We start from the raw sequence: 18571 nt of genomic DNA, 5'->3' as shown, positions 1-18571 counted from the left end.
ACTTAATAATAATTATTGCTCTCTTATTGTTATCCTCACACAATGATGAGTGGAAATGTCATCTGAGGTATAACTGTATGTTAGATAAAATCTTTCATATACGGTCTATGGGTATGACATTGTCACATTGTATCACATTAATCAAAGGGTTTGTGGATCCTGAATTGCAAAGAAAGGAAGAACTTTTATTTTTTTAAATCTTAACCGGAAGTTCTATTTATAAATTGACTAACTTTATATTATTAAAATTATGTAGTTACGTTTGCTGACCACTAGAGAGCGACAAAGCTTTACAACTGTCACATCCCTGGGGCTTTCAAATTGAGGTACATCTTTGAGACTACCCTGGCTACCCCAGTCCATCACAAGAGGAAAACAGAAGCAACCAACCACTCACGCTCACACTCACTATTTGGATCAATTTCATAGTTACCTAACACAACAGCAGATGTGACTCCACGTGGAAACAGATATTCAAATGTGTGTAAAGTAAGAAATAAGCAATAAAAAAAAGTATAAAGATCCAGTAAATTTGATCATCTCAGCATTAAAAATAGTACCAATAAATGAGGTAGCCAAGAAGGCAAGTTGGGTTGGGTATCGTACGCTATTCAATGGTCTTCTTTTAGGTATTATACTTGCAGTTATGCTGTTTGGCAAATGTGAGTTTTTGGTCATCTTTGAGCGAGTGTTTGCATGCCAGATCTCCAGCTTTTAAACTATATAGATAGAACGATAGATAGATCGATCGATCGATTATTAGCCACAGCTAAACACTGGCCTATGAAATCACACCCGTCTTTAAGCACGCCAGATAATTTTTGCTTGGGATTTTTGATCGTTTTAGCTATTGTAAAATAGCACAAGAGAACACGAAACATCATCATACTCTGGATGGAGTTTTAACATGCGTTGCGGTCTTTTATTGTCCTCTAGCGGACAGAGAGCCAAATGCAATGTAGAAAATGTAAAGTTAGAGTGCTTTTAAACACGCAACATTTCCGCTAACAGGGATGGAAGAAAATAATATATTTTTACTTTTACGTAGTCGTTTATCTTGACAGAGGAAGCTATTGTAGGTACTTTGAAATGCAACAGAAACAGTTTTTGCTGCCTCCAAAACAATTCTTCTTATAGACTCTCAGTCAAAAAGTGTTAACTTCTAGATCTATTTTAAACCCAACTCTTTACGGGATCACTCTTGACAACGACTGACTTTAGTTTCTACTTGTTCAAATATATTTACTTTATGCTTAAAGCAGCAACATCAAACTGATATTTGATGATAGCATCTAAAGACTCCCTCTAAACATCCACAAACTCTTCTTCAGCTAATTTGGGACCATAAAAAAAATAAATTAAAAAAAAAACTACAACACAAATTAAACACAAGTCCTTTTACGTTTAAACCATGTTCACAAACTGAGCTGCCTGATTATTTTGTTAGCGGAACCTGTTGTCAAGGGCCAGGACCGAAAAAACACGGAAGGAATAGGCTGCGTACCAAAGCGTACTCAGAGCTGACCCTGGAGATGATTCAAGCATGATGTTTTAAAGCTAAAATCCGAGGTAATTAATCTCAATTAGCCTGAATGTCAGAAACGGGCTTTCCTCTTGTGGGGGAAAAATAAAACCTTAAGCTTCAGTAGTTTAACATTATCTGTTCACTGAAACGATGTTTTAGACGATCGTGTAGCTACAGTCTGTTATCAGCCATTCAAAACCAGTGAATTCTTCCAGATTATTCTTGCTTTGGCCTAATTTACTGTCCTTAATGTTTTTTAATTGTTTATTTATTGTATTTTGATTAGTTATATTTTAATGCATTGTGGTCGTTTACTGTTTTAATCGACGATGCATTTGAATGATTGTTTGTTACTGCTGTTGTTGAATTTGTAGTTTGATTTTACCCTCTCGCTTTTTCTTTTTACATTTTATCCTGATTTTCTGTCTCTTCGCTCTGTTTTACTTGCTCCAATTTCTTCTCAGATGCTCTCATTTGTACTCAGCAGACGCACTTTGGCAACCCAGGTAATTACCCCTGATCTCATTGTATTTGGAGCTAATTTGCACATAATGTAAAATATTAGTTACATAATATTTCATTGCAAAATGTCAAATTAAACTTTTTTTTTTCTTGTAACCTTTTTCAGGTGTTGCATTGTGCAGGTTCTCTACAAAGATGCTGGACATCAGCATTGGCCAGGGCTTCTGTGGGTGGGTTAGTTTCCACCAGGGGGACCTCTCCAGCCTGGGTGCAGTTCACAGACAGATACACCGAGCAAGCCCAGCTTCCTGCTTTCAGGAAGACCAAATGCTTTCAAGGGATCCAAACTAATCATGTCCCATTTGTGGCAAGGAACCAGTATTTCCACACTTCTGCTGTTAGGCTGAAAAAACGAGCAAAACCTGAACCTCCTCCAAGAGAACTAGATCTGCTACGCTATGAAATGAAGCACTTGTGGGAGAGTCCTAAACCAGCTCTTTACTTGGGTTTTGCGGGGCTGATCCCCTTAGTCTCCCTGACTCTGTTCATGGCTATGACTGAAACCTACTATCCGCAGCTGGCTTGTGCACAGTTAGCCTATGGCGCCTCCATCCTTTCTTTTTTGGGTGGAGCTCGATGGGGATTTGCGCTTCCTGAGAACAGCCCAGCCAAACCAGACTGGATAAACCTGGCTAATAGTGTCGTTCCATCCCTGTTAGCATGGGTGAGCATGCTGATGAGTGACAGTATTGTTCCTGCAGCAACCATGGTCATAATGGGACTTGGAATCTCATTGCATTATGATCTGTCTCTGCTTCCAACTTACCCGAGCTGGTTTAAAGCCCTGCGTGCTGTCCTGACCATTGTGGCATGTTTTTCTTTGCTTGGTACTCTCATAATGAATGGCTTATATACAGAAAAGTACATTTTTGGGGATTGACTAGTTTCCATCTGTGGGTTACTAAATGTCTTTGTTATCCATTTGATTAAACAACAGAATCTGTGTTGAAAGAGTTAAATGTGACTTGTTCCACTCTAATGCAATGACTTGTCTTTGCTGTACTAATAGGCTGTTCCACTGTTATGGGATCTTCTTATGTAGATACAATCGGACAGCTAATGACCTCACTGAGGGAAAAGGTTATTACACAACATCAAAACTGGAGTAATCCATTGGAGCCTCACGGGTCAAATGCAGACAATCATCTGGCACAAGGGGTATAGTCAGTTTAGAATATATTGTTGTCTGGACATTAGCATTATTACGCAGTTCAATTAAATAAATTTGCTAAATTGATATGGAAAATAAAATCCAGTGACATGTTTTCAAATGCTTTTTATTACTGTAAACTTTTATCTATTACCCAAATATTGAAAAGGAAGGCAAGAGCAAAGGGACGGTGCAGATGTCCACAGACAGCTGAGAAAATACAAAAGGCACATTTCTTAGTGTAACATCAAAGAGGTGCCACAACATCCTTCATAAACAAAACTTTTCTGAAACACCCAGATGAAATCTAGTCCCAACACAATCTGTTTCAACCAGCATGTAAAGACAGTATTGCACTTTAAAGTTTCCTCAGATTTCTGAATGGCATCTCCCTGCTCGTAGGCGACCACTTGAATAAAGCTGTAAAACTATGTGACGTCCTTATTTTTGGTCTAAATATTTTTTTAATATAAAAACAGCAGCTGAAAACTTGGACTTCCAATCAGCTTGAAAACTTGAACAATAAGGTGCGTTTTGGACCAACATCTGGAGTATGTGACACTTTTCTCTTACAAAACATAATTCTGATTTGATGCAGAAGTATTGCAACTCAGACCAACACACCAAATAAAATGGTAATAAGTTTTAGGAAATTAAAGTAAACCAATGCAAAGTGTGCACTTTAAGGTGTAAACAGCCTGGATGAAATCCTGCATCTGGAAACCCCCATAGAGATCAGCTCTGTGATGGTGCTCGAGGATTTTCTAACATCCTTTTTTCTAATTAAGGCTCAATAGTTTAGCCGGGTCCTGCTGTCACTTTAAGACCTCTATAGCGGCTCCATCTGCAGCTGTTTGACTCCAGACGTGATGACCTTCAGGTAAACAACTTAAAATGCTCGATGAAAGGAGGGAAGTGTATTTGATTTAAGAAAAAAAAAAAAGACATTGCTGCACATTTTCATGGAGACAGACAGCTCTGCTGACTACTTCTGGATACCCAGGCCTGACCGCATGTACTCGTAAACCACATAGCTGATGCTGACAGCCGGTATGACTTTCATGAAATTGGGCAGAATGCCACGGTAAAGTCCAAAGAAGCCCTCCTTTTCTAGGATCTTCTTCACCATGTGGTTCATCGGCAGCTGCTCAGAGCCCTCCACAGAAGCTGTGAAGAAAGATCAGATTTTTATTCAAATAAAGCTAATTTATTTATGGGTTAGGAGACATATTTTGTCAGTTTTTACTCATCAGTAGCTTCAGTAGAAAAAAATCTAGGTATGCTCTTTAAGTCTGACTAGAGAGATGCAATGCCCCCTAAAAGACTGCACATCCCATAATTTTCCATTCAAAAAAGACTCGCCACAAACTATGCATGTTTCAGTTCAAAGGTAACGGATGCATTACTGACTGACCATACTAGAAAAATAGGCCTTTGTATGAATGTAAATTATTCATTTGTCTTACAGAGAAAGCCAAACAGCAAAAGTATCTTTTGGAGTCATTTTTAGGCCAGTAAACAAGAAAAAACGGAAGTTAACAATTATTTCAGTCTTGGATTTTAGCAAACGTTACCTTATCTTTGCCTAAGCAACGGTTTATCATATGCTATCTTCACACAGCATTACAGACACAAATGTACATTTTAGACGAGATACTTTAAGTCATTCCCCTTCTGACAGCACGAGAAACATACTGTATAAGTTCATAAAAATGTACAAAAAGTTATAAAAACTAACAAACTCAACTTACAATATTTGCAAATTTTTAATAATTAAGCAAATATACCACAAAAAAGACAGTTCACACAAAAAGAACTTGTGCTTCAAAAAGACATGTTTACATGCTGTCTTCATGCTAAAAGATGCATGAAGGGGAACAGGCAGCCTGTGTGATGAGCTTTCTACCTTTGTACACACGTACACAGACAAAAGCCAAAGTAACAGATGCAATATATAAAAAAAATAAATCAATCCCTAGAGGTTTTACAATCAGCTGTGTGTGCAGTCAGGTGAGAGGCTTTTATTAATAATATTCATGTTTAAATATGAGCATCTGTTTTCTTAAAGCTTGTGTATGTCTGCATATGTAAACTTTACACTGCTCTGCTCCGTCTGGTTCACCCCAACCCAGTGTGTCCTCTCCCTGCAACATCTCTAGGACTTTAATCAAAGCCTGCACAGACTTTCATTACCTTAAAAATGAATAAATACAATATATACAGTCATTTCCAGGCTAAAGTTGCCACTTTTTTTATTTTATTTGCATCCTACGGCTTAAACAACAAAGCGACTCCTTTATGGAGTTTACTGGTTAACGAGTCATTTTGAGCTTCATGCTCACAGCCTCATCATGGAAAACACAAAGAAATGCAAATGATGCAGGCTTTAACTTCAAGTTGATCGATGTAGCTGAAGAAGAAATAGAGCCGCTTCACGCTCGCTAAAGGCGTGGCTTATGTCGAGGTGCAATTTATAACCCGGAATTAACTGAAATGTGGATGTTAGATTTCTAAAAAATTAAATTAATACACGTTATGTTTTATAATACAGCTGGAACAATGACCACATCTCAAATGTCTGTTTAGTGTTTTACATATTTTATAGGTGTGTTTTGTAAACTAAAAAGGAAAATGAGGCACACGATACCTTTTGTGTTTAAATTTATGTGTATGTGGTTCACTTAATATCTAATATTTTAATGAGATCATCCCCAAAATGTTGATATTTGCAGATAAATGTATTGTTTCAGTAAAGAGTTTGTTCCCGTTACCTTGTGCCTGCATTCGGGTGCGGATCAGAGCCAGGGGGTAGCTGGCCAGCTGGCCACAAGTACTGGAGACGGTACCACAGCCCAGTAGCACCAGAACGCCTGGATTTGCTGTATCTTTGGCATAATTGGACAACCAGAAGTTCTTCAAACTCTGAATAGACAAGTGGGTACAGGAATTGTGTTATTGTAGTAGGTTTGTTCTTGAACACCCCCCCCCCAAAAAAAAAAAAAAAATCAATGTAATTTATCTATATAACATATTTATAATTAAAGAGGAAAATATCGTTGAACATTTCAATTTAATTTAATTTCAACATTTTTTATTCTGTTTTCTTTTTTATAATATATTGGCAAATCCAAAAAACAACAGAAGATATACTCCAAAGTTACAACAACTAATACGCACCCATTGTAGTCCATTTCATGTAAACATGAAAGTAAATCATCTGTCGAAAACTATTTAGATGATTCCAGATGAATCCCCACATACCTCATACACTGCTAGATCAATCCCAGCATACGGGATGATGCCCAGAATATTGGGAATGTAGCCTTTGTAAAACGCTTTCACTCCCTCTTTCTTCAGGATTTTCTTGGCACAGTCAAACATTCCTGAGTACTGTCCGGTTTTTCTCAGAGTCAGCCGTGTTTTCATCACCTGCAGAGACAAAAATGACAAGGTCACACTTTTTCTAGCACTATGTATCAGCCAGCAGCCAATGGCTAACAAAAAGACGTCCCAGGTTAACTCAATTTATCAAACTCAAATCTAATTTTCCACTTTGATTCTCCATCAAATGAAGAAAATCATTTTAAGACAAGACGATCCCTTTGTGCAATTTCCACATTACCATCTTTGTTATCCTCGTTATTGATGGTTTCACCAACAGTTAACCTGGAGAGGTGCTTCATCCTAATGAAAGCCCTCAATATTAGTTTCTATGCTTTATGAACTTATGCACACAGCACATAAATCAACATGTTAAACTACTGTCCCATCGCTGGTTATTTGCTGGAGATAGTGGCTAAAACAAAAAGATGCAAGCATGAAGGCTGTTGCAGCAGCTGATCTTCAGAAACAAGATGAGGACCTGCTATGTCATTCAGCTTGGAGGCCACTTTGCAGATGAGGCATTTTAGACATATTTCTAAGAGGAGACCTCAGCACACAGCCACACTACACTAAAGAGAATTAGTCTCCAAGCCAGGAGGGCAGTACTGTGTGAATTAGAGAAGAAGCAGGTCTGAGCTTTCCCGTTTGGACTTCTTTACTAAACAGACCATATTATCCACAGGAATTGCACCGGATGGATTTTTAATGCATAGATTATGACGTTTCTGATCACCACTTCCATCTGTAGACACCTGCATGTCTCTACATTATTAAGGCTGCATGTGCACTCACCTCCATGGGGTAGATGGCAGTTTGTGCCGTGGCTCCAGCCAGGGATCCAGCCATGAACCTCTCATGGGTCTGGATCTTACCTGCTTCACTGGACAACAGCTTCTTATACTGATAAGAGAGACTTTATTCATTATCTTTATATGATAATCAAAGTCACAATAGGGATACAATAGCTTGGTAGGTATTTAGAATCACAAAACATTGACAGAAAGACCAAACCTAAACCGTAAAGTGAAATGTATTGACAAGAATGAAAACTATTTACCTGTTCATAAGCCATGAATTTAATAGCTGTCTCAGGTGCAATCTTCAGGACGTTAATACCATTTCCTCTCCACAGAGATGTCACTCCTCCCTCTTTTAGCATTTGTTTAAAACCACCCACAAGGCTGATTTTGTTGCTCTTAGAAGCGTGCACCTGCAAAAAAAAAAAAAAGAGTTGCAATATTCAGTAACAGGTCTTCCAAGGAATTTAGCTGACACAGCAACGTTACCCGGCTGAAATGACTCGATATTTTACTGCTGCTGTGACTAGTGGGACTTTTTCAAGACTGTGTGGAAAAAAATCCAATCAGTAATTCCAGTTTTCAAATCCAATTTGTGCCACTTCAGTATTTAGTCCTAGATCACATTCATAACGATATAATGTCATGTGACACAAGTGCTCTACTGAGGAGGCAGGTAAATACAATACACTGAATTTAAAACGTATCTATAAAGTATATGATAACACAAACATTTCCACTATCATACAAAACTGATGCCTAGAACCATCGACTTCAATTCAATCTTTATGAGAAACATTTCTTTTCTCATGCGCCTATGCATGATATCTGCACAGTAACTTTTACTTAATTCTGCTTTTAATTATTTTAATATAATTTATGATTTTATTATGATTTTGTTATTTGTATTTTCTTTTATGCTTTTTTCTGTAATGCTTTTAATGTTTCATGTAAAGCACTTTGAATTGTCTTGTACATGAAAGGTGCTATACAAATAAACTTGCCTTGCCTTTATTTATGAAGCACTTTCATATTTTAAAAACATAGCACAAAGTGTTTAGACATTTACAAACAGCCCGACCTGTTCTTCATCCCTGTCCTTCCAACCCACCACACACACACACACACACACACACACACACACACACACACACACACACACACACACACACACACACACACACACACACACACACACACACACAGGTACATGGACACACAAAGACTTTGTGTAAAAAGCCTGTAAAAAACAAAAGTAACCCACGATCACAGTTATAATTCATGAGGAGAAGCAGCAGCATTAACAGACATGTAAAAGGGAAGATATGCAGAAAGCAAACGACTGCCCACCTGCATGAAGACCTTCATCCTGTCCAGTGGGGCAGTTCCTGTGCGGGACACGGCGCCCGCCATGGCGCCGGCTGTCAGCTGCTTCCACCACATACCAGTTGTCTTCTCCTCCTCTGTGAACTCATCGGGAATGGTGAGGCTGTCACCAATATCCAGAACCTACAACCAACAGAGTGCAATCAGGGCGCAGTGAGAGAGTTGTGTGAAAATTGAGTTTCTAGAACCTAAAACAAAGACATATTCCACAAAGTAATAATTACAGAGCAAAGTATAATATATAAACCTTCAACCAAACAGGAAGGAACTGCTCTGTAAATGCTACTTAACAAACCTTTAAATTTGATTTAGCCCTTTTTCTTCAGCTTTTTCTTCCAGCATGCATAAGCTGCAAATAGTTGGACTGCTTTGTGGGGAACTATTATCTAACAGAGCTTCACAAAAACCCGAAACACAGCTTCACCTTGAACTTAATGCTGAGCAGGACAGGACACACAGCATCTCTTTATCCAAAACCTTGCGTAACCACAGCTCCGCACTATAAGATCAATTACATCACTGCCCAACACCACTCATATAGCTTTTTAAAATAACAAATAATCTGATTTTACTGACGAGTAACACAATTTGTATTGCAACTGGATTTCACCCGGTTAGTCCACAGATGAAAATCTTCTTTTGAAATGATGATTCTCGCTTATTAACACATTAATAATAGACACTATATAAGCTAACTGTAACAAAAGATGTCCAGCACCTTTACAGTCCTAACATATGTCGTTAGCCTCACAGCATGACTGTGTAAGTCATATTTTAGTCAAACCAACTTTTCTCTGAACACAGCTGACTGATGTGCATCACTGCCTATAAAACCCTAAAATATGACTTCATTAATTAAGTCCAATAATATTGTTTTTTTGGGGGGGAGGTTGCCAGTCCACTCACCAGTTCCTGTATAAGAACCTACCATATCCACCTCCACCTCATAGATTCCCCCATCATCTTCAAAATCGATGAAAAACCAGTTTGCCGGCTGCTGCTGCTGCTGCTGCTGCTGCTGCAGCAGAGCCATGGCCATCCTACGCCTTTGATCAAACTACTCCTAAACTCCACTTCCGACCAGGATCCTAGACAGATGCCGAAGGTCTTCAAAACCAGCACAGCTTGGTTACTGGTAGAGATGGGAAGCTGCCATAGAAGTTACCGTTGACTGCTTCAACCTCACTGATGACCCATCTCAGCTCCCTGGCTCTTTCCCTCGACTGGTCAAGCCTCACTTCCTTTCACCTCATCCCATCCAAATCCCACTGATGAGCTAATCTGCACACAGGTCAGGCTGAAATTAGCTCATCTAAGCTGAGTTTAGGAACCAGGGGTTAATTTATCCCCTGAGTCTGAGCCAATGAACAGAGACAACGCATGTCAGAGATTAGCTGCTGACTGTTGGTGGCTTTCTTCTAGAGTGCAAATAAACAGATACACAACAAACAGGTTGGAGTTGAGAATTAAAGTCAGAAAAATGAACAAATGCTCAAAATATACATCTGGATGCAACAGATAAAGTACAGTGTGTAAGCTAGTTTCTTTTACAATGTCGACCGTTTTAAAAACAGAAAAAACAGAAGAGTTGAAGCCATTCAGTAAAAAAAAAAACACCTCAGTGTTCTCCTCTCTTCACTGCCCTCCCACCTTTCATTCTTCTCTTTCTCGTGTCTCCCGTGGAAATGAATGAACCTAATCTGTTGATGTCAAGCAGCTGATCTGCTGCCAAAGCTCTCAACCAAATCCAGCATCAGCTGACAAACGTCATTCATGAGTTTCTCCTTGTAATGACGAGACATGATGGACCTTGAACTCCACCATCAAATCCCTACAACTGTCACTATAATGAAGTTTTTATGAGCTCATTAATATGTGAGAACATCCTCAATGCATTTTATTTTCTTGGCTTTAAATATGCCTGTGCTGCATGATTACAAAACGACTGAAAGAAAGACTATCGTGTCATGTAAAGAGAAAACATCAGTGATGACTTTATTTAACCAAAAGACAGGTAAAGACACTAGTAGCTGGTAAATCATTTCTAATTAATGATCATCTTTCTGCCTCTGAAGCTTAATTTGTGGCAATAATTGCCTTAAACATAGAGATGTTATTTTGGCTAAATGTTAGAAGAAGGCAAGACTTTAAAGTAATCCAGTCTGAGTTCAAACACACTGAGTCTCATAGACGCATGTCTCGTCTTACCGTGCTGCGCTTCCAGTAGCGGATAATCTCCTGCAGGTTGGTGGCTGGGTTTAACAAGAAATGTTCCCTCCATTCATTCCAGTCCACTGACATGGTGCCGTCCACGTCAATACTGTAGCAAAAATAAGAACATTTTGTTTCAGTCATGCATTGCTATTAAATTATCCTGGAAGGTTTATTAGCTCAACCTTTTTTCCTTTCTTGATGCTTTCAGAAATTATGCATTTTAAATATTAGCAGTAATTTTGAAAGTATGCAGTTACTTCTACATTTTTTTGTCCATTTTTGCATTTTGTGTGACTTTGATTATCATATCAAGATAATGAATAAATCAGTCAGTCATTCTTGCATTTCATTATGAAATATGTGCAGATCAAAAAGTTCTTTACGGTGGAGATCTGCACTTGATTAGTTACAGTTAAAAGAGTAATTTGCAGCAATCAGACCTGCAAATGAGGTTTCTCTAACATCAGCTGATAAAGCCAGGATACTCTCCAGACATTTAATCTCATTAAACCATAAATTAGATACAACACTTCCAAAGAAGGATATGATAATCTATACTCTTCATGCATTTGAACAACTTTTGGTACAATCTGGATAATTTAGTTGTGCCTTTTTTTAACATAGAAATTATGCAGAATTTGCATTAAATAAACTGCAAAAAGTAGTTTCTAGTGATAATTCCTCAAATAAAAAGGACTGGGTTAAGACTCCTCAGCCATCAGAGTTATTTTTTCCATTTTCATTCAATACATTACCCAAATCATGAATAAAAGTGAGAATAGCTTCAACAAACAACCATTTTCAGTTAGACATGATAATAATAAGCCAGCGTACCCACAGTCTGGATCATTCCATGTTGCAATTTACCAGACTGATAATAGCAAACAATTGTCCAGAATGTATCAAATAAACTTCCCATCATGTCATCAAGGCCTAAATAGAGTAACGAGAATCATCCAACAAGAAACACTGCTGATTATTTCATCCAAATGCTGTTCACTTATTAACTGCAAGAAAGACTAAATTGCATAAATCTGACATAAAATCTAGCAAAAAAAAGGAGAATTTATATTAGAAATGTATTTTTGCATGTGGAAAGAGGAAAGTAGGAAGCAAAGCAGTTAATGGTATTATTCTACAGTCGATAAAGAGTATGTTTAAAACTTTTGCACATCCTAATAAATCTGCTGCCAAACCCAGCAGAATTTTGCTTTAAACCACTGATGCAGTTTCCTTGGCTATTTATCTTTGCTTCATTAAAAACAACATTTAAAACGTTTTTTTCAATCGTTAAACACCTGACTATATTTAAAATGATATAAAAATAAAATAAATACTAGAAAAAGGGCAAAATATAATTAATTATTAAATAATTAAACTAAAAATAAGTAATTCCTTTTAACAGTAAAGACAAATCATAAAAATAAAAACATGAATTGAATTTATAAAAGCAAGTGAAATAAAATAGTTAGTGTTTGGTTATAAAAATGACATAAATGTTGTGTCTCTTTGTTGTGTATCTTTTACCCCTTCCCTTAGCCCTATCCCTCGGCCCCCCAGTGGAGGGGTAAATGTCAAGAGGTGAAAATGTTCCCCTAAGAAATGGGACACCACTACACCATAACGACGTCATCAAGCTGCGGCACTCTAGCTGCTACACAAACAGAGGCGACGAGTGACTGTTTTCCAAGTTGCCGTTGTCGTCATCCGTGCGACTTTCCGTTGTCTGGGCAATCGGTATATCTCCCATTTTTGTCTGTTTGTTGGCCGGTCACCTTTCCTTCTAACCACACCTCTTTTATGAATGTTCTGTATCGAAAGTAGAATTTTTTAATTTGTTTTCATTAGCCCAATGTATTCCATTACAAGGGTCAGATACAAGTTGTCTATGAGATACATGTGCATAGCTTGTTTTTTTTTATTTTTTTAATGTAGATATAAATACAGACTGAGCCCTAATCATCAAAAGTAACCTGGTAGTAATTGTATAAAAATTTTAATGCTGTGTAAACTGCATAAACGGGAACTACTGTCCCTTGAACGTTGTTTTGCAGACATTGTATTCACAACATGGGAATTGCACGTGTAACTTCTTTATGTAATTATAACTTAATAGAGGCTTTTTAACAGAAATTAGTACAAGAACAGGAACGCAAACAATAAACTCCTCTTTTTCTGCTCTGTAGTGGGTAAGTGCCCTCGTGTGTTCTGGTGTCCCTGGTTAAAACATATGATACAATTTAGCACTGTGCACAAAAGTAAAGGAAATGCTACAACATATAGATGGTTGTCACTGAAAGAAAACAGCAACAGTGGTTTTATGCATTCATATATCAAACTAGCAGTTCAGCAAATGCTAGCTTCTTGTGCTAACTGTAGCAAACTTTCACAGAGCAGAAGATACGATCGGAAAATAAAATGCCGTAATTTCAGTCTTGTTATTAAATCGTATTTTAATGCTGAAAATACTTAAATTTGTAAACCTCTTTTTCAGCATTGGTAGACATGTTGCCGGTGAACGCGCTGTACAGGAACTATTAATTGAGAGACGTACGTTTCTACCCCTTCTTCAATTAAGTGTGGTCCTGGAAAATCTTCACTTTAAGGGGTGTGTAGCCCTCACCCTTCCCCCTTAGCCTTCGTCCAATGGAGAATTGGGATACCCCTTCCTCCTACATGATTACGCAATATGGAGGGATAGGGCTAAGTGGAAGCGGGAAGGGGGAGAATTGAGAATCACCCTTAGGCTATGTCAACAATTACCACAGTATATTCAAGCCTATAAAGAAACTATGAAACCTATACTTTCATGTCAGTCTGCTGTCTCAGAGATCTGATCAGCCTTTTATCGCATCCCGCCCTCCTTCTCCCAGCTATCATTTCCCCACATTCCCCACCTTTAACTTGTGGCACACAGAGCTGCTTACTTTCACTTTTGGTTCAAGTTTTAATTAAACTGAAAGTTTTATTTGAACATGAAGACAAATTAAAAACAGGAAAACAAAACTGAAGGAAAACACAAACAAAGTCTTTGTCCAGTAACAGTGGGAAGACACCAGCGCTTATTTAATCCCACCTCCTTGTTCTTGTTTATTTTGCTCTCATAGAAAAAAAATGGGTCCACTCCTTTTCCTACAGCTGACACATAAGCAGGGGAGGAGTTTACAGGGAGATGTCTGCAGGTGGGAGGAGCCATCCCTTAAAAACTACCATGATCTGCCAGATTTATTCTATCTAGATTTATTTTGTCATTAATGGTTGACAAGATAAATATGTCATACGCAAAAATAAATGATAAAAAACCAGAATATAATAAATAGCAGTCATCGAGGTGTGCATATATGTAGCGTGTCAGACTGGATCTGAACTGGCTGATTAGCTGTTTGAATGGTTAATGAACTCTGCTGGCTGTACAAGGGTCATAAGCAGCTAAGTATTTTATGCGAATGCTGCTGAATGACATTTTTAACCCCGTGGCAGCACACAAACGGATAGAACATAAGCTGAAATACCTTTTAAGGATTTTCTTTGCATCCTCTGTGCTGATATTCAGACCCAAATCCAACAGTGACTGCTTTATCTCCATGATTTCTATTTGACCTGTTAAAAGAAAATGTTTCTCACTTGAATACGATAAAATAAATAAATATAATTTCCAGCATATGTTTTATTTAATCCGTAAAGTTTGAAATTGCAACGCTGCTCTGTACCATCTTCGTTTTTGTCCAAGCTCTTGAAGGTGAGCAGTAACTTCTTCTCGTGTTCCTTCAGGTATTTGGAGAATTCACTGAAGTCAATCTCGCCGTCGTGGTCTTCATCCGCAGAGGAAACTATTTTCTTAAAAAAGAAAACAAAAAAACAACAGAATATTTAACCAATTTATTTATGCAGCATAGCAAGTGATGTGTTTGCTGCTGGGTGTCCGACCTCCTCACTAGATGATGGAGAGGTTTAGGCTCTGCCATCTCCTCACCTCCAGCAGCAGTTTCTTCGCTGCACCAGTTCATGGAAAACATAAAGTTATGCTTCTTATCTGTCCTCACTTCTGTGTACGCGCTTACATTTCACCATATTATGCCATTAACAACTCCACGCAGACTTTGATTTTATTTTTTATTTCATTTTACTTCTTCTTGTTTTGTCAAGCTTTTATATAAATACAGATTATTAACTTGTGGAAAAATCATTTGCTGTCCTCCAAAGTAATCAAATGGCCAGGTTTAATTATTGAGGATTAATTAAAACTGCATTCTGAGACTCTAAAAAGCAGCAACATTCATTGCATGTTATCATTTTATTTATGATTCTCTCACTTTAAAGCACCTGGTCACACTGATCAGCAACCTGTCACCTTATCTACTGACTGCAACAATGGAAGTTATCAGCCTCAGTAATGAGCAGGAGGAATGCAGCCTTATTTGACCAGCAAAGGTGAAGTCTCCCTCTGTGAGTCAGAGCCTGCTATAAAGCTCACCTGCAGCTTTTACTTTGAGACTGTTTTAGAAACTCCTGAGAATCTTTTCACCATTAGCAGCCTGAACAAGCTACAGTTACTGCTTAAGGGCACAGTTTGGAAAAAATGAAGCTCCTACTAAAAGGACACTTATGGGAGGTTGTCAGCTGCTGTGTTGTTAAACTAATCGAGCAGGTTTTAGCATGTGCTGAAAATGTAAACGGACCCTTTAAGTGTTGCATGACAACTGGAGGAACGTGGTTTGCAGATGAGACGTTTGTGACATGATTGATCTGCAAGAAGCTTGTGGGTTGATTGATCCAAAGATTTATCACAGATTTTCTGTGCTGTTAATCATTTCTAACAGTGGGTCCAGTTTAAAGTAGTTTTTATTTCAAATTTTTTACTTGTTTCTTTTAATGTACTTTTATGCTCTGCCAGTCACTTTGGGCTGGTCTGTGCTTGAAAAGGAGCTGGCTTAAATTTATATCTGTGTATTCTGAATGAATGGGGAAAAAAAAGAACCGGTGTATGTTATAGACGTATTTGTTCAAAAGAGCCAACATTTTAATATAAGTGGCTAACCAGTGTGTGAAATGTGGGACTGAGGTAGGGAAGATTGAGGGTTTGGTGGGTTACCTCTAAAAACAGGCACACCTCAACAATGGATGCCAGCAGCTAAAAGAGTGGCTGCATTTGTGTTGACCGTGTAAATTTTGGTTTTCTGATCTTTCTCAGCAACATAACTGATGTTTAAAGACTCCTTTTTATGCCAGATAACAGACTTTATGTTTGTATTACCAATAAGCTCTTTTTCAACGTTCATATCTTGTATATTGTTTAAGAATGCAGTGATCAAGTTCCTTTAAGTGTCACAGATGTTTTTAATGCAAAACGTGTTTATCATGCAAAAAACTAAAACTATGACTGAAACAATTATAAAGGATGAAAAATAGAAATGTAAACATTGAAAAGGGTTAAAACCTGTTATAGGGTTTCCAGACATTAAAGAATTTCTGTGTTTAACATTCAAACCAGAAGTCAATAATCTTGCTGAAAACTGTAGTTAGTGTTATCTACTGACTGGCACCCCACACCCACATCTGTCTTTATCTAGCCACACCATTAAAATGTTCCTGGATAAGCAAGTTTTTACGATACAGATAGCTGGTAATAGTTCAGAAAAGTCATTAACTGGGCAAACAGGAAATATATGTACTAATTCTTGCTTTTTAAATGTAACAAATGACTATTTTGTCTGTTTTATTCATTTAGAATATGCTGTAGAGGACTATCAAGACTTTATCTTTTAATCTTAAAAGGCCTACTACTGAACACTGTTTTAGAATTAATGTTGAGGAACTGCAGCCTTTTCATCCTCAAAGTATTCAACAATAAGTCTTTTTTTTTTTTTTTTACTTTTTTCTTTGTTATAAAGGTATTTTTTCTGTTTACTGCATATGTTGCTTTACCTGGACAGCCCCAGTCATAGTTTTGACACCCATAGCAGCCAGGCCTGCCTTCAGCTCGGCCACATCCACTTTTCCATCTTTGTTGGTGTCCAGCTTGGCGAACAGCTCCTCGTATGTTTTCGACGCATCTCCTGCGCACCGACAGTCCGTGAAAAACAGCTTCCTTATAGCTGGATACATGATTAAAGTTAAAACAGAAACGGAAGAGGCCTGCAGAGCTCCACACACACAGACACACAAATTGGGCAATTACAGAGCCGTGGAAACAACCGATTCCAGAGGCTGGCACTTTTTTTTTTTTTTTTTTTTTAGGCTGTTCTGTGTAATTGCGAAGAGATTTCCGCAGTTAGTGCCTCAAAAAACTCCCATACGATCTTCATAAATCGGTGGAGAGTAAAATCCAGGCGGTAAATTAAACAGATTTACAGAAAGCTAAAGTTGCAAAACCCCGTGTTTGGTTGCGGTGGGCTGGCAGCCTGATGTAGCAGGGTGGAGAAGCTCGGTTCAGTCCGCATGGGAACACCTCCTTTTACTACGGAGACACACCCTTCACATATATTGTACATTGTTATGTACCATAGCCCGTATTTCCTCGTGGTGGGGAAAATGGTTATTTCACCCGCTTAGTACAAGTAACCCTCCGTCTAATTAAGCTCATATTCTTTTCCTGCGCGTTCAAACTCCATGGATCGTTGTAGTTTAGATGTAACCTCAAATGACACAGCTCAACTTTCATTGTGCATACAGTATGCGCATTCTGCCCCATAGTTGGCAGCAAATATGAGTAATCTGTGTTTAGACCATGAGTCATATTCAAAGGAATCCACCAGCTGTCTTGAGCGAAATTTATCCCCAAAACTACAACCAGTGTGCAGAATAATCATAAATACTCTAATAATCTGGTTAAACGGTTAAAAAAAAAAAAAGAAAAAGAAATTACATTTATAACCATGACTTTAAAAAAAACATTTTAAAGTTTGTTTTTTTTTTTTTTTTTTTTTTTTGTTTTTTTTTTTTTTTTAATATTCAGTTTATCTTTCGAAGATTTTTGCTGGAGTGCATCTCGTTAATCCAGAAAATCAGAACTTTTTTAAATCAAATTATTGTATATTTGTGCTAAAATAGAACAAATAGCACAATTCAACTTCATAATGCAGTAACATCCTTTGACCACAAGATGGAGACAAATAACACATTTTAGAAGCACATTTCGGTGGGTCTGTTTCCTAACTGACCGCCAGAGGGCGATGGAGAGAGGAGGCGGGCTTTTGAAGCTCATCCTACTTTCGACTTGTGATCGCCTCTGCAGGACTCTTTTTGCAACAATAACTTCAGTATTAGAGCGGAAATCGCTTAAAATAAATGTTTGAAAGTGATTATAATGATAAAGATTAAACCGTCAAACTTTGTCTGGGAAAGTAAGGAATAACTGTCCAACAAAGTGATCAAAACAGTTAATTTAAGTGGTATTATATGAAGTGACTTTGAAAGCCTCTGTAATATTTTTGTCAATCTGAAAACTTAAATATGAATATAAAAACAGTTTTTAGAAATTTTTACAACAGCTAAAACTGATATGTGAAATAGTTATTTCTTTGATAAATACAGCAAAACCAACCATATCAAATGTGGGCCATACTTTCCTGAGATGAAAATTTACACCCATCT

General features: G+C 37.7%; 2 protein-coding genes across 2 annotated transcripts; one reads left to right on the top strand and one right to left on the bottom strand.

Annotated features, from left to right (window-relative positions):
* Positions 1-1481: 1481 nt before the first annotated feature.
* Positions 1482-3231, top strand: LOC306759233 (transmembrane protein 69-like). The gene is made up of 3 exons (XM_079244796.1): positions 1482-1569; positions 1990-2031; positions 2154-3231. Exons 2-3 carry the CDS (start codon positions 1990-1992, stop codon positions 2925-2927), a joined length of 816 nt encoding a protein of 271 aa, XP_079100922.1. The 5' UTR covers positions 1482-1569; the 3' UTR covers positions 2928-3231.
* Positions 3227-17557, bottom strand: LOC306759232 (mitochondrial adenyl nucleotide antiporter SLC25A24-like). Its single transcript, XM_079244795.1, has 10 exons — positions 16904-17557; positions 14689-14815; positions 14491-14578; positions 10973-11084; positions 8729-8887; positions 7639-7791; positions 7374-7481; positions 6459-6626; positions 5969-6119; positions 3227-4364 (listed from the first exon to the last, which is right to left on the bottom strand). Exons 1-10 carry the CDS (start codon positions 17081-17083, stop codon positions 4183-4185), a joined length of 1428 nt encoding a protein of 475 aa, XP_079100921.1. The 5' UTR covers positions 17084-17557; the 3' UTR covers positions 3227-4182.
* Positions 17558-18571: the final 1014 nt, after the last annotated feature.

The sequence above is a fragment of the Telmatherina bonti genome (assembly GCF_933228915.1).
Source record: "Telmatherina bonti genome assembly, chromosome: 8".
NCBI classification, from domain to species: domain Eukaryota; kingdom Metazoa; phylum Chordata; class Actinopteri; order Atheriniformes; family Telmatherinidae; genus Telmatherina; species Telmatherina bonti.
Note: the sequence above shows the minus strand (reverse complement) of the source record. Positions and strands in the feature narration are given on the sequence as shown.

Coding starts and splice junctions, on each gene's coding strand:
- LOC306759233 (XM_079244796.1), top strand. CDS start 1,990: ATGCTCTCATTTGTACTCAGCAGACGCACTTTGGCAACCCAG. Junction 2,032..2,153: donor GACGCACTTTGGCAACCCAG/GTAATTACCCCT, acceptor AACCTTTTTCAG/GTGTTGCATTGTGCAGGTTC.
- LOC306759232 (XM_079244795.1), bottom strand. CDS start 17,083: ATGTATCCAGCTATAAGGAAGCTGTTTTTCACGGACTGTCGGTGCGCA. Junction 14,816..16,903: donor CTATGACTGGGGCTGTCCAG/GTAAAGCAACAT, acceptor TTCTTTTTTAAG/AAAATAGTTTCCTCTGCGGA. Junction 6,627..7,373: donor CTGCCATCTACCCCATGGAG/GTGAGTGCACAT, acceptor TTGTCTCTGCAG/GTGATGAAAACACGGCTGAC.